Source organism: Orycteropus afer, unplaced genomic scaffold (assembly GCF_000298275.1).
Source record: "Orycteropus afer afer isolate SDZICR_OR568_19922 unplaced genomic scaffold, OryAfe1.0 scaffold00026, whole genome shotgun sequence".
Lineage (NCBI taxonomy): Eukaryota > Metazoa > Chordata > Mammalia > Tubulidentata > Orycteropodidae > Orycteropus > Orycteropus afer.
Window position 1 is genome coordinate 6,935,555 of NW_006921613.1, and position 13,823 is coordinate 6,949,377.

At 43.7% G+C, this 13,823-nt stretch overlaps 1 protein-coding gene across 1 annotated transcript in view; it reads right to left on the reverse strand.

Moving 5' to 3' along the window:
• Window positions 1–912: 912 nt before the first annotated feature.
• Window positions 913–13,823, reverse strand: part of GLDN (gliomedin) — an 88,102-nt gene continuing 75,191 nt past the window's right edge. The window contains exons 6-10 of the mRNA XM_007935176.2: window positions 13,537–13,665; window positions 10,654–10,737; window positions 10,433–10,558; window positions 8,841–8,991; window positions 913–1,390 (exon numbers count right to left, since the gene is read on the reverse strand). Of these exons, the coding sequence (XP_007933367.1) occupies window positions 913–1,390; window positions 8,841–8,991; window positions 10,433–10,558; window positions 10,654–10,737; window positions 13,537–13,665 (968 nt within the window). The remainder of the gene's footprint in view (window positions 1,391–8,840; window positions 8,992–10,432; window positions 10,559–10,653; window positions 10,738–13,536; window positions 13,666–13,823) is intronic.

The window sequence follows — 13,823 nt, forward strand, 5'->3', positions numbered from 1 at the left end:
GTCAAGTCAGACCCGACTCATAGCAACCCCTCCTTGGGTTTCCGAGGCAGTATCACTACGGAAGTAGATTGCCCCATCTTCCTTCCGAGGAGTGGCTGGTGGATTTGAACCGCCAGCCTTCTGGTTAGCAGTCAAGTGCCGTAGCCACTATGCTACCTAGCTGTGGTAAAAATAGCCAGTGTGACATGGCGGATTCAATGCCTTAGGATATACAGCTGCAAATCTACATGATCAGATTGATAAGAACTTGGAAGGACCTGATTCTGTTTCATTAAGACACCTGAACAGGCTTTCTAACTTGCTTTTTCTAATCTTGGAGCGGGGATCAGGAGCTGAGAATAATGGCCATTCAGGTGCCATGGTGACAGGTACAAGTGCAGAGAAAAGTACTAAATTATGGATAATATAGTATCTTAGCAGCTTTAAAGGGTCAGTGCAAGTTCCCAAGGAACCAACATAAGTCATCACTGACAAATTCATTGCTCAAACAACCAGGCTTATCAACTTCAGGGTAAACTTGCATGTAGTTAAAAAACGAATCACAGAAACCAAGTGCATAAAAGTTGTGAGTGTAGAACAGCCAAGAATCACTGCATTTCCTACAGGTAGAGGAAATATTACCAATCATCTTAGCCAGCCCTTTCATATTACCCATGGGGAAACTGAGGCCCAAAGAGGGAGGAGTGACTTGTCCAGCTGGTATGTGGAGGAGTAGCCAAACTTCAGCCATGTTGACTTCCAATCCATTGCTCATTTTCACTAAGGAATCTGAATTTAAAGGGGTTCACTGGCCATATAAACATTCATGTCATAGTATTCTAAATAACTGGCTAACCTTAAAGATAAGATTTCTGCTGGGATAGAAATGTTACCAGAGAACATCTGAAATTTATCAAGGGTTACAGCATCACATCATTGCTTTACTGCAGCTGACAAAAACTGCACAGGATAAAGCATTAAGTGGCCATCTTCCCACGAATATAAATGCTGGTCTCTCATATTGTATGATAGCATGGCAAGAACAGACTGGGAAGTTCTTAAATTTAAGTTTGCATTGATCTGTTTCCCTCCTAACAAATCAAAAGCAAATGTTATACTCATATCTTTGGTGTCTGTGACATAGAGGATCCCTCTGGCAATGAAGGCATTGCCGGCCTTGGATTTGGGGTACGTGGTATTGATGTGTTGGACCACAGAGAATGTTCTTTCATCCAGTTGTGCTACAAGGATGCTCGAGCCATCCACGCTTGAAGCATAGATAATCCAAAGACCCTTTTCATCTACAGCCAAGTTGAAGTAAGTCTTGGAATTTGCAAAGAGGTATTTTCTATCAAAATACAAAGCATTTTCAATCTTCAGAGTTTCAGATATTTCTTTGCCAAATTCAAATCTGAAAAACATTTGAAAAAGTGGATATGAGTGACTATTTTTATAGACAAAATAGTCTAGGAAATTTTTATAGACAATATTCTTGGTTGAACCTTTTCCCATGAGAAAACTTGTTGAAACTATTCAACTGTCATTATCAGGATAGGATTGCATTTATGAGAAAACACGTTTGAATCAGAAAACTTGGTGCCATTTTGAGCAAAGTCTCAAACAATTGTGTGGAGATTTTAGTAGGGCCAGCAAGCTACTCCAAGCAAGCCTGTTTCTCTGTCTGCCTCTAGGATATGGTCTTAGTTTTACTGTATGAGTCACTTCCCAAAACAGAGCTGTTCCAGCCATGATCTAGTAATGGGTAGGGGATGGCCAGGAGTAACTGTAAAACTGGACAAAACAGATGAACTGACTTTCAAGCATTGGACAATAGTGCAGATAAAGCAGTTACATAAAGTGAGCTCCAAAATGACTCTGACTTTCTGCCTGGGAGCTCTTTCCAAATCACAGCACTGGAAATTGGAGCCCCAGTACAGAACAGCAGTCTCACTAGACAAGAAGCAGAGATTGGAATTTAGAGCTACTGAGGTGGCTAAGATTTATGGAGCACAGTATGGGAGAAAAGGTGGCTGCATGTAGAAAGAGTGGACCTTATGGTCTGTGTTGCAACTACTCACCTCTTCATAGGGTCCTCTTCATATATCTTCATAGGGTCCCCTTAAGTATTTGGCTGAACACTAAGCTGCATATATACAGTGAGACTCTAAAATGCCTCGTAGGGAAACGACTGAGGAACTGGAAGAGCTGAATAGAGACCCCAGTGGTTGCAGAGTGCTGAGATGCTGTAGTTCTGACCAGCCAGGATAGAAGACCTCATTGAATACCCTTGGTATTCAGTTGAGACCCCACCTACCTAGGAATAGGTTACTCTCAACCTACCCTAATAAAGAAAATGACTTCCTCTTTAAAGGAAGAGAACAAAATCCAAACTATCAAATGTGTTGCATCACAAATCCAGCTCACAATGTAAAATTACTAGACATGAATAAGCAGGAAAGTGGCATGCATGTCCAGAAGATAAAACATTGAATATAACACACCCAGAGATGACACATTGAATTGTCAAACAAGGATTTTAAAACAATTATAAATGCAGTCAGTAATTTAAAAGGGATGGACATAATATCATCAAAGAAATGCAAACTATAAAAAAGAACCAAATAAAAGTCTTGAACTGAAAAGTAAACTACGTGAAATTTAAAAAATGGACAAATTTAACAGTATATTGGAGACTGCAAAAGAAGGGTAAAAAATCTGAAGATAGCCAAGAGAAATGGTGACTTGGAGACAATATCAAGCAGCCTAATACATGTGTATTTTGAGTGCTAGAAAGGAGAGAGAGATTAGAACATAAAAAAATATATATTTAAAGACATTTAAAAAATATATAAAAAACCTCACTACTATCGAGTCAATTCCAACTCTTAATGACCCTCATTCGGTTTCCGAGGCTCTGAATCTTTATGGAAATAGTGAGCCCCATCTTCCTTCCGCGGAGCAGCTGGTGGGTTTGAACTGCTGACCATCTGGTTAGCAGCCAAATGTTTTATCCACTACACCACCAGAGCTCCTTATTTAAAGACATAACCAAAAAAAAAAAAAAAAAAAACCTCACTGCCGTCGAGTCAGATGCAACTCACAGCGACCCCTCCTTGGGTTTCTGAGGCAGTATCTCTATGGAAGTAGATTGCCCAATCTTCCTTCCCAGGAGTGGCTGGTGGGTTTGAACCACCAGACTTCTGGTTAGCAGTCAAATGCCTTAGGCACTACGCCACCAGAGCTCCCATTTAAAGACATAACACAATGTAACACACTACTGTGGAGTCAGATCTGACTCATAGCGACCCCTCCTTGGGTTTCTAAGGCAGCATCACTATGGAAGTAGATTGCCCAACCTACCTTCCGAGAAGTGGCTGGTGGATTTGAACCATCAGCCTTCCAGTTAGCTGTCAAATGCCTCAGGCACTATGCCACCAGAGCTCCTATTTAAAGACATAGTGGCTCCAAATTTCTCAAATTTTATTTTTAAAAGAAAACATCAACCACAGATATGAGAAGCTCAACAAACTAAAAGCAGGATAAACACAGGGAAAAGAAGAAATAAGGAGACAATCTTAAAAGCAGCCAGAGAGAATAAAGAAACAGATTACATATAGGGGAACAATGATAAGAACAGTGACTGACTTTTCCTCAGTAGCAACAGAGGCCAGAAGATAATGGAATAATACGTTAAACTATTAAAGGGAAAAACCTGTCAACCTGGAATTCTATATCCAGCAACAGCTGAACTGTGCTACAAGAAATGTAAAACTTCTTCAAGCTGAAGGGAAATAATACCAAAGGGAAACTTGGATTTACACAAAGAAAGGCAGAACACTGGAAATGGCCAGTATGTGGGTACATGGACTCCTTTTTCCATGTACCCACATATTGAAATCTTATTAATCATATAAAGAAATCTTTATTTCTTTATAAGACAACTGACAGAAGAAAATGGGAAACTGCACAAGAATGCATGGGCAGATGGGTTTGTACAGAGCTGTGCTTCTCAAACTTTAATAAGCATGCAAATCACCCATGGATCTTCTTAAAATGCAGATTCTGATTTAGTAAGGTGGGGCCTCCCAGATCACTGTGAGTCAGTTTTGATTCAGGGCAATGGGTTTTGTTTTTGGGTTTGGGGTTGCTGTTGTTAGGTGCCATTGAGTCAGACCCGACTCATAGCGACCCCTCCTTGGGTTGCCGAGGCAGTCACTAGGGAAGTAGAGTGCCCCATCTTCCTTTTGAGGAGTGGCTGGTGGGTTTGAACCACCAGCCTTCTGGTTAGCAGTCAAGTGCCTTAGCCACTATGCTACCAAAGAAGCTCCTCAAAAAAAAAAAAAAAAAGCCAAACTCACTGCTGTTGAGTCAGATTGTGAAGTCATAGCAACCCCTCCTTGGGTTTCTGAAGCGGTATCACTGCGGAAGTAGAGTGCCCAATCTTCCTTCCAAGGAGTGGCTGGTCGGGGTTTGAACCACCAGCCACCTGGTTAGCAGTCAAATGCCTTAGGCACTATGCCGCCTAGGTAATGCATTTTCTACTGGTTGCTCAACAATACTCTTGAGCAAGAACGATATAAAGAACAGTGCTTAGCTTGTTAAATTGTTCAGAACAGAACAGAAGAAACAGAGGCAATAGTGGCATTAAAGAGAATACTCTGGAGTCATAAATTCACATCTAAGTGTCCCCACTTACTAACTGTGTGTCTCTGGGCAAATTACCTCATTAATCCTCAGGTGATTGCTGACCTACTCAAATCCCTCCTCAAAGATTCTTAGAGCTGCAAGTGGCCTTAAACAATCATCTAATTCAACCCTTTGATTTTAAAAATGAAAAAGGAAAGTGACTGGCTCAGAAATACGGGTAAGTGCCAGAACCAGAGTAAATTTAGGTCTTCTAATTCCAACTTTGGTTTTTTTTTTTTTTTCCTCCATGCTGAAATTGAAAGAAAATAATTTCACAGCTTGCTAAATTAAGAAAAAGTCACCCCAAGGAGAGGAGTAGCAGAGGCAGAAAAGTCATGGCTGTGAAGTTAATTTTCTTGTCAGGTACGTGGCTGTAGCAATTAAGCTACAGTATGGAATCTCATGCTTCTTAGATCCTGGAGGCTGTCTGAATTGGCAAACTCCAAATTATGATTCAAGAGGTACCCCCAAAATTAAGATCAACAATTGGTTTCTCCTTGTCCATAGAAAAGATGAATGAAGAAAACCAAAGACAAATGGGAACATTTAGTCCAAGGGACCAGTGGGTTCCCTCAGCCTACAGGACCCTAGGACCAGAAAAACTAGATGGTGCCTGGCTACCCCTGTCAACTACTTGGAAGGGGTTCAAAACAGGAGATCCTGGACAGACTAGGAGAAATATGTGGAACAAAACTCAAAATCATAAAAAAGACCAGGCTTTTAGTTACTAGCCCAAAGCCCTACCACTATACTTTCAGGGCTCCTTTTGCTTAGTCTCTCAAAAACCGAACCAATGTCACTGCCATCGAGTTGGTTCCAACTCATAGCGACCCCCATTAAGTTTCCAAGTCTGTAAATCTTTATGGAAGCAGGCTGCCTCATCTTTCTCTGCAGAGTAGCTGGTAGGTTCGAACCATGGACCTTTTGGTTTAGTAGCCAAATGCCTCTGAATTTTCATTCCTGTGTATTTCCTGAAGAGCTCTTGTGGTACAATGGTCAAAGCATTCAGCTGCTAACCAAATGGTGGATGGTTCAAACCCACCACCCTGGCGAAACCACTGAGACTATGGGCCATATTTACCCTTTGGGCCTGGAAATGAACTCACTCCTGTGGCTTCCAGCCAAACAACAGTCATATAAGGTGAACATTTACACCAGGTAGTATATCCCTTAGAACAGTCAACCATGGGAGATCAGAAGGGTGGTATTTATGCAGGGAGATAGCTCAGGGTCAGGAATGCATAGGAAAGAAGGACACACAGAAAAGGACACAGGGAGGAAGTGGAAGAGAGCTATTACATTATGAGGATTAAAATCAATGTCATGAAACAAAATGTGTATGAACTACTGTATGGAAAATGAATTTGCTCTGTAAACCTTCACCCAAATCACAACAAGAAAAAAAAAAAAAAAGCCCACTGCCATTGAGTCGATTCTGACTCAAAGCAACCCTATAAGACAGAGTAGAACTACCCCATAGGGTTTCCAAAGTAGTAAATCTTTCCAGAAGCAGACTGCCTCATCTTTCTCCCATGGAGTGGCTGGTGGGTTTGAACCGCCCACCATTTGGTTAGCAGCTGAATACTTTGACCATTGTACCACCAGAGCTCCTCAGGAAATACACAGGAGTGAAAATTTAGAGGCATTTGGCTACTAAACCAAAAGGTCAGTGGTTCGAACCTACCAGTTGCTCTGCAGAAGAAAGATGAGGTAGTCTGCTTCCATGAAGATTTACAGATGTGAAAACTCAATGGGGGTCGCTATGAGTTGGAATCAACTTGATGGCAGTGACATTGGTTTGGTTTTTGAGAGACTAAGGGAAAGGAGCCCTGGAAGTGTAGTGGTTAGGGCTTTCGGCTGGTAACTAAAAGGTAGGTAATTTGAACCCACCAGCTGCTCTGAGGAAGATGTCTGCTTCCATAAAGATTTACAGACTTGGAAACCCAATGGGTTGGAATTGATGGCAGTGAGTTTGTTTTTTTTGGAGATTGAGACACCAGAGGGTGCCATTGAGTAGCACAAGAAATGTGAAATGTGTGAAGCTATGGCTATGCATTTGAGCTTAACAAACCTGAAGTATATTAAGAAATTCTGAAGTAAGTTTGAAAACAAACTACAGAAAAGTGAGGACTTGGGAAGGCCCTGCTTGCCCATCTCAGCTCACAAGAATTATCTGAATGCTCGCAATTTAGTACTACAATTCGGCCCTCCCACTGCTTGCCTGTCAGTTTGTTTTACTGTGGTGGCTTGCGTGCTGCTATGATGTTGGAAACTATACCACTGGTATTTCAAATACCAGCAGGGTCACCCACGGCGGACAGGAGTCAGCAGAGTTTCCAGACTAAGATAGGCTAAGAAGGATGGCCAAGTCTACTTCTAGAAAAAAACTGGCCATTGAAAACCTTACGAATGGCAGGGAAACACTGTCTGATAAAGTGCCTGCAGACGAGCCAGCCCCTCAGGTTGGAAGGCATGGCATGGCACAGGGCTGGGAAGTGTTTCATTCTGTTGTACACTGGGTAGCTGTAAGTCACAATTGCATCAACAACACCTAACAACATTTGGCCCTTGTCTGGTACTGGCACCTAGCTGCTCTCCTGGATGAGGCTTATCCTTCCTAGCAGGAATAGGGTCTAATCCAGGTCTGCCTTTCCCTCAGCTCCCAGCCTGTGGCCTGGCATGTAGCATGGGTTCAATATAGGTTTTCTCACCAAGGTGCCAATGTGTTTGGCATGTTGTATACTCCAATGTGTACAAACTTAGCTTCATTGGCAGATACCCTTTCTTAGAACAGCCAATCCTCTTCCTGGAGCTCATTCACCGGTGGCTTTTCCCTGTTACCTTTCTACTCCCATGCAACAATGGCCTATTTTACGTGATGCAGGATTTCACAGTATTAAATGAGGAGAAAAGTCACGTGTCATGGGAATAATGACTTCCTGAACTAGTACAGGAGGTGGATCAGTTGTCCTATTCTACTAGCACAAGACTCTGCCCGAATGAGGTGGTAAGGGAGATGCAGAGATGATGGGGGAGTTGGGCAGAGAGGAATGAGAAGCAAAGTACTGGAAGCTTCCAGCCACAGCTGACACCTATGTCTAATGTAGCTGATCTAATTGCACATTACACTAGGAAACTCCTCTCCATCCTAACCTAAGCAGTCAAATGCCTAAGAGGTAGTTAAAGTTGGACCTCACTAAGGGCAGAGGGAGGATGAAGAAGAAAGAGAAAGGGGACCGAGTCTTCCCTCAAGGTCATTGTGTTTTATTTTGAATGACTGGGACCATGGATTTTATAACTCTGGAATTAGGATTTCAGAGAAGGATAGAGTGGGAAGGACTCAGAGACTCTACCCCATCTTTTTAGAATTTAGTTGAGGACATGGAGGTCCCAGGAGGTGATGACCCTTGTCCAAGGCCACAGAGTGAGTAAGTGGAACAGTTGGAACCAGAAGCTGGTTGTCTTGGCTCTCAGTTCATCGCTGTCTCGACTATATCCCTGGCACTCCTCCTTCCCCTGCCATACACATGCAAGCATGAACTTTTGATTTGTCCATGATGAACTGTTTCTTGGGTCAGAGCTTGATTTCTTGAGTCATAAAAACAAAACTTCAGCAATTCTTGTGGGGAACCAGACAAGTCTGACTCCTGCCCTGGACACGGTCTAGCCAGGTGACCCTGTCCTGTCCCTTTGGCAAGGAAGAGGAGTGGTGGCCCAGTGGGGGTGCCATCAGGATGACAGATCACTGAAGGGAGAGCTGCCTGTTGTTGGGTTGCAATTTCAGACCTTCAGTGGTCCCAGTTGTGGCATGAAACTCTCCATACCCAAAGTTTTTCTCAATAAAACTGATCTCAGGGAGCAATACTTTTCCTGCCAGAGGAAGTTCTGGGTTTTGGCAGCTTCCTTTCTCAAAGGATGAGAAAAGTACAGCCTCTTACCACTCCAAACTTCTTCCTGGTTCTGCCCTTACTCTTGGTCCCTACCACCAGCAATCCATGCAGACCCCCAACGGGGCGTGTCTTGGCACTCATTTGGTTAACAAACCCCAACTGGTCTCTAGCTGTGTGCCATGCCCTGGGGATACAATGATGATGAAAACACAGTCCCTAACTCTGAGTAGCTCAGAGGGCTCTGCGGGACTCAGAGGCAGCGTGCTGTGGTCCAGAGTGACTCACCTCACTATGGTGTTGTAGCCTGCTTTGTGGTAGTAGAGAGAGTTGTTATAAACAGTATGCCCACAGCCTTGGAAATAATGCGGGAGTTGGATGGACGTGTAACTGTTATTCAAAAGTGAGGGCCAGTCTTTGAATTCCTTCACCAAGATACCTGGAGGAGAGAAGCCAGGAAAAGACTGTTACCTTCTACCCAGCAATCACAGCCTGGGAATGAGTCAAAGGGACAAACTTAAAAGGATAGCAGTTAAGAGTGAGATGCCCTGTAAGGGCCCTAAACCAGTTTGAAGGATCTGACTGCCAAACTCAAAGTCCTGTTCTTGTCTGTGGATACCTGAAATGTTCAAATGACATTTGCTTTGCTCCTCTCAAAAGAACTGTGTATCACCCCCGCCCCACCTCACTCTACATTGCTTTCTACCAGAAACGACACAGCCTATACAGGGATAGCAAATACTTGGCATTTGTGCAATCACTTCCTGTCTCCTGCACTCCACAGCCAAAACCCACTGCCACTGAATCAATTCCAGCTCATAGTGACCCTATAGGGCACAGTAGAACTGCCATATAGAGTTTCCAAGATCGTAAATCTTTCAGAAGCAGGCTGTCTCCTTTTCTCCCGTGGAGTGGCTGGTGGGTTTGAACAACTGACATTTTGGTTAGCAGCCGAATGCACTCCATGGTAGCCACTATTAATTCACAACATTACTTTCCCTTTGAGCCTCAAAATCCTTTTCAGCCAGTCATCTGAGCAGTTGCTACCAGCTGATCAGAATTAGTCTTGATGGAATGAAGATGCACATCTCAGCTATTGCCACTGAGCCTAATCTCTGTCCAGTCAGTTTTGCCTGACCCTTTCTGGAATGAGGCCACTTCTGCTACCATCAGTGATTCCTAACTAACCACATCATTTTGGGAGTAGCATGACTCGGGTCATGCTTAGATGCCGTGTGACTGCACAATGGCATTTCATTCCTTCCCTGCGCTCTCCATCCAACTCTGACAAGGATGGCCAAAAGGATTCTCCTGAGAATGGGCCAGTCTTAGATGGACAGTACATGTAAGAATTTGTCTCTGATATCTCTTCCACACTTTGGCTTTGGGATGCATAAGACCTGTAGTCATAATGCTATTTGTTTCCTTCTGGATATACCCAAAAACCCACTGCCATTGTCAATCCCAACTCACAGTGACCCTATAGTACAGAGTAAAACTGTCCCATAAAGTTTCCAATGCTGTAAATCTTTATGAAAGGCAAACTGCCTCATCTTTCTCCAGCAGAGTGGCTGGTGAGTTCTAACTGCTGAATGCTTTAACCACTGTGCAAGCAGATCTCCTTTCTGGGTACTTTGCCTAAAACTGGAAAAGCTGCACTAGGGATGCTCTAGTCATGACCCTGTGATGTGAACTGCAAGGCTTTCCACCAGAGTATTTAACCAAGAAAAATATGATGTCCATTCATTTATGCATTCTCAGATAAAGACCAATTCTATTAAACCAATTGGTAGCAATTTTAGACACAAAGAATAAGCCTGAAGGTAGGCAACAGATGAAAAATACAACACAGATTTGAGTCACTTGCCAAGTGGTAGTACCTGAAAAATGTTTAATCACCCAAATCCGTTCATCACTCTTGTTAGCAGACTCTCTTATCCAGGTCCCAAATGTCTCCTTAACTTTATATACTTGTGTTGAATTTCCAATGGAAGTGATTATGGATTCTGCCAAAAGAAGAGAAAGGAAGGTCACTCACCTGCCAATTATGACTTTAAGGTATCTGATTTCTGAATTTCAAAAATAGTGCTTGTTTCTGTACCTGCTTGTGGGGAATGGTGTTCATTGACTTTCTCATCAGCTTTTCCAACTAGGGTATCATCATTTGGTATAGCACATGTCTCACCTAAAATGACAGTAATAACCAGAGCAAATGCAGTCAGCACAATGAAATAGTGTAACTTTATAACTGGTGCTTTCTTCCACCTCATTCCACACTCTAACTCCTTAGCACCCATCCCACTAGGCCTACCAGGTTTTAAGCAACACTAAGTCACATGCTTCTAGTTTTTTTTCCCCCTACTTGGTGCATTCCCAAGAAGCTTTCTGTGACCTCAGTTTCTAGAATAATGCAATTCCAAAAGGATATCAGTAAAAGGGGAAAAGTGGCCCATTCAAGCCCTCAGCAATCTTGGGGAAAGAGAGACCTGCTGACACCTATCTAACCTCTCTGGGCAGGTGGAATCATTATTACAGATGACATTGTTCTGGAAGAATTTTCACTTTCAGAGAAGTTGATGGAGAGGTGTGAGGGAGCAGCCTCAGAAATGGGGTGGCTCTGACCTCCATGATTGTGAGAGGTGCTAAGAGAGGCATCCCAGAACCTCAGAGGGAGAAGGAACCTAGAGGTGGACAAAGTTGGAGACGTTTGAGTCTCCTCACTGCCATTTTCCCCCTTGGGTCTCTGTTTGAAGACCTAGAAGGGCACAGATAACTGAGGGGCTGGCTAATCCATGGTAGGTTTGAGGCTGCACCTCCTTCCTCCTTATGCTGTAACTTGTCATCCTTGGCTTGCCAATGTTCCTCTTGATGAATGAGCTTAATTCAGCCCTTTGGTGAAGAGGTGCCTCAAGGTGGCAGGAGGAAAAGAGGATCATGGCTACTGAGAAGATGAAAGGAGTAGAGTGGACTGGGGCAGAGGCATGGACTGAAACAGGACTCTGGCTTTCTGGGAATAGGCCCCACCCAAGACCAATTCTGAGGGGTCAAATCACCTTATAAGTAAACCAAAAAACCAAACTCACTTTCATTGAGTTGTTTCCGACTCATAGCAACCCCTCCTTGGGTTTTCCAGGCGGTATCTCTATGGAAGTAGATTGCCCAATCTTCCTTCCAAGGAGTGCCTGGTAGGTTTGAACCACCAGACTTCTGGTTAGCAGTCAAGTGCCTTAAGGCAGTATGCCTGCAGAGCTCCTGCCTTATGTTTGCTAGACAAAAAAGGATAGCATCGGCATTGTTGATGCAGAAACTCATAGAATAATCTGCAGGTGTTTCTTTGTCAATAAAATCAGGGGGCTGAATCCTACATGATCTCTCAGCTTCCTTCTAGCTGTATGAACCTGTGTTTCTCTGGAGACCTGATGCCTGATGAAATCGGTATTGGGTCTGTATGCAGTCCTGCTGCCTCTGGGTTTCATCTGGAGTATCCTCAGACTCCACACTTATGACCTTGGGCTTTGCACAAGAGAGGAACATAGAAAACTCCTGTTCTCATTCTGAAGAAAGGCTCTCATTAATTCCCGTTGTACCAACCTGCCTCTATGGCTGTGGGGACAGGAGAGGATAGGGTTAAAGGAATTGAAGCAGAAGAGAGGGCCAAGTTCAGATGCAGAAAGCCTGGCAACTGAGGACTCATTTCTAGTAGCAGAGTGGAAGATAATGGCCTCTCATTTAAAGCAGTTTTCCCAACTCGGGCCTTAACCCCTGCTGACCCAGCCTCTTAGTGGATACGCTGAGCAGAGTAGAGTGCTTCTGCAGGCACCAATCGTTGCTGGCTGACAGAGTATTTGGCAATTTAGAACTCCACAGAGGCTTAGGTCAGACTCTTCTCAGGGGAGTGTCCCTGCTCAGCTTTCTCTAAGGGAAGCTGAACAAAGGGGCTGATGCTAATAGAGGGGGAGGAGCAGATTTGTATGATTTAACATTGTGTTTACTGCGGGCAGAATTATAATCAGGCTCCATTTACTGGGGAGTGGGGGGTGGGTGACATCTTTGAAAGCACAGATTTCACTCACTGACAGCCAATTTCACGACCCCAAAATGTCTGCTAGAAAGAACAGTGAACCAACAGAACTAAAGACTGTTTAGGAAGGTGCCAGATAAATCCATGAGAGAAATTCCAGCTGGGATTCTCTTCTGTTTGCCATTGAACTGAGGGCATCAAGTTGTACCCCATGGTCTAAGGTGAATGGCTACTAGGCCACTTCTATTGGGAAGAAGTTCTAGCATCACCCCAAGAAGTATTTCTATTAATGTTGTTGTTTGTTACCACTGAATTGATTCCAATTCATGACAACCCTAAGTGCACAGAGTAGAACTGCACTACAGGATTTTCAAGGTAGTGACTTTTGGAAGCAGATTGCCAGGCCTGTCTTCCAAGCTGCCTCTGAGTGGGCTTGAACCACTAACTTTTCGGTTAGTAGTCCAGCACTTAACAATTTGCACACCCAAGGGACTCCATTTCTACATATACAGTCCCTTGATTTCTAATTAGCTTTTTAGTTAGCAACTGAGTACATTAACTGAGTGAGTTATTTAACAGAGCTGAACTTCCCCATCATGTCCTTGAGTATCAGTGCAGCCCTTCATACTGCCAAAAGTGTATCACTGCAAGAAGTTTAATAGCTTAGCCTTAAAGATTGTGTAGAGACTTGGAGATTGGTGGATCTGAACTAGGAAGAGGATAGTCCAGAGATAAATGAAAGAGGAGGGATAATAAAGTGGTGGGAAGCCCAGTTCTCAGCATGCCCCAAGACCTCCTTTGCAGACTTCTCTGATCTCCCATGATCATGTTGTAAGGTAACTCTCACTTTGGACAAAATCTCTTCACTCTGTTTTTAAAAATCTGGTCACAAAGCCTGGAGTGCAGCCCAAGTTTGGGATTGTTAGTGGAAGAGGTGAGTTCTCTGGGGCAGGGATTAGTGACCTGTGCACTGGCCATTAAACATGTTTGGCGGCCGTGGGCCTTTGGATCTTCTGCTTCCAGGTGGTCCTGGAGGACCTGGAGGACCTTGGGGCCCAGGTGGACCGGGTGGGCCTTGATCACCTTTGGCACCTGGATTGAGAAAGAGAAGATGATTGATTAAATAACCTTATAGCATAGTGCCTAAGGCACTTGATTGCTAACCAGAAGGCTGGTGGTTCAAACCCACCAGCCACTCCTTGGAAGGAAGATGGGGCAATCTACTTCCTAGTGATACTGCCTCAGAAACC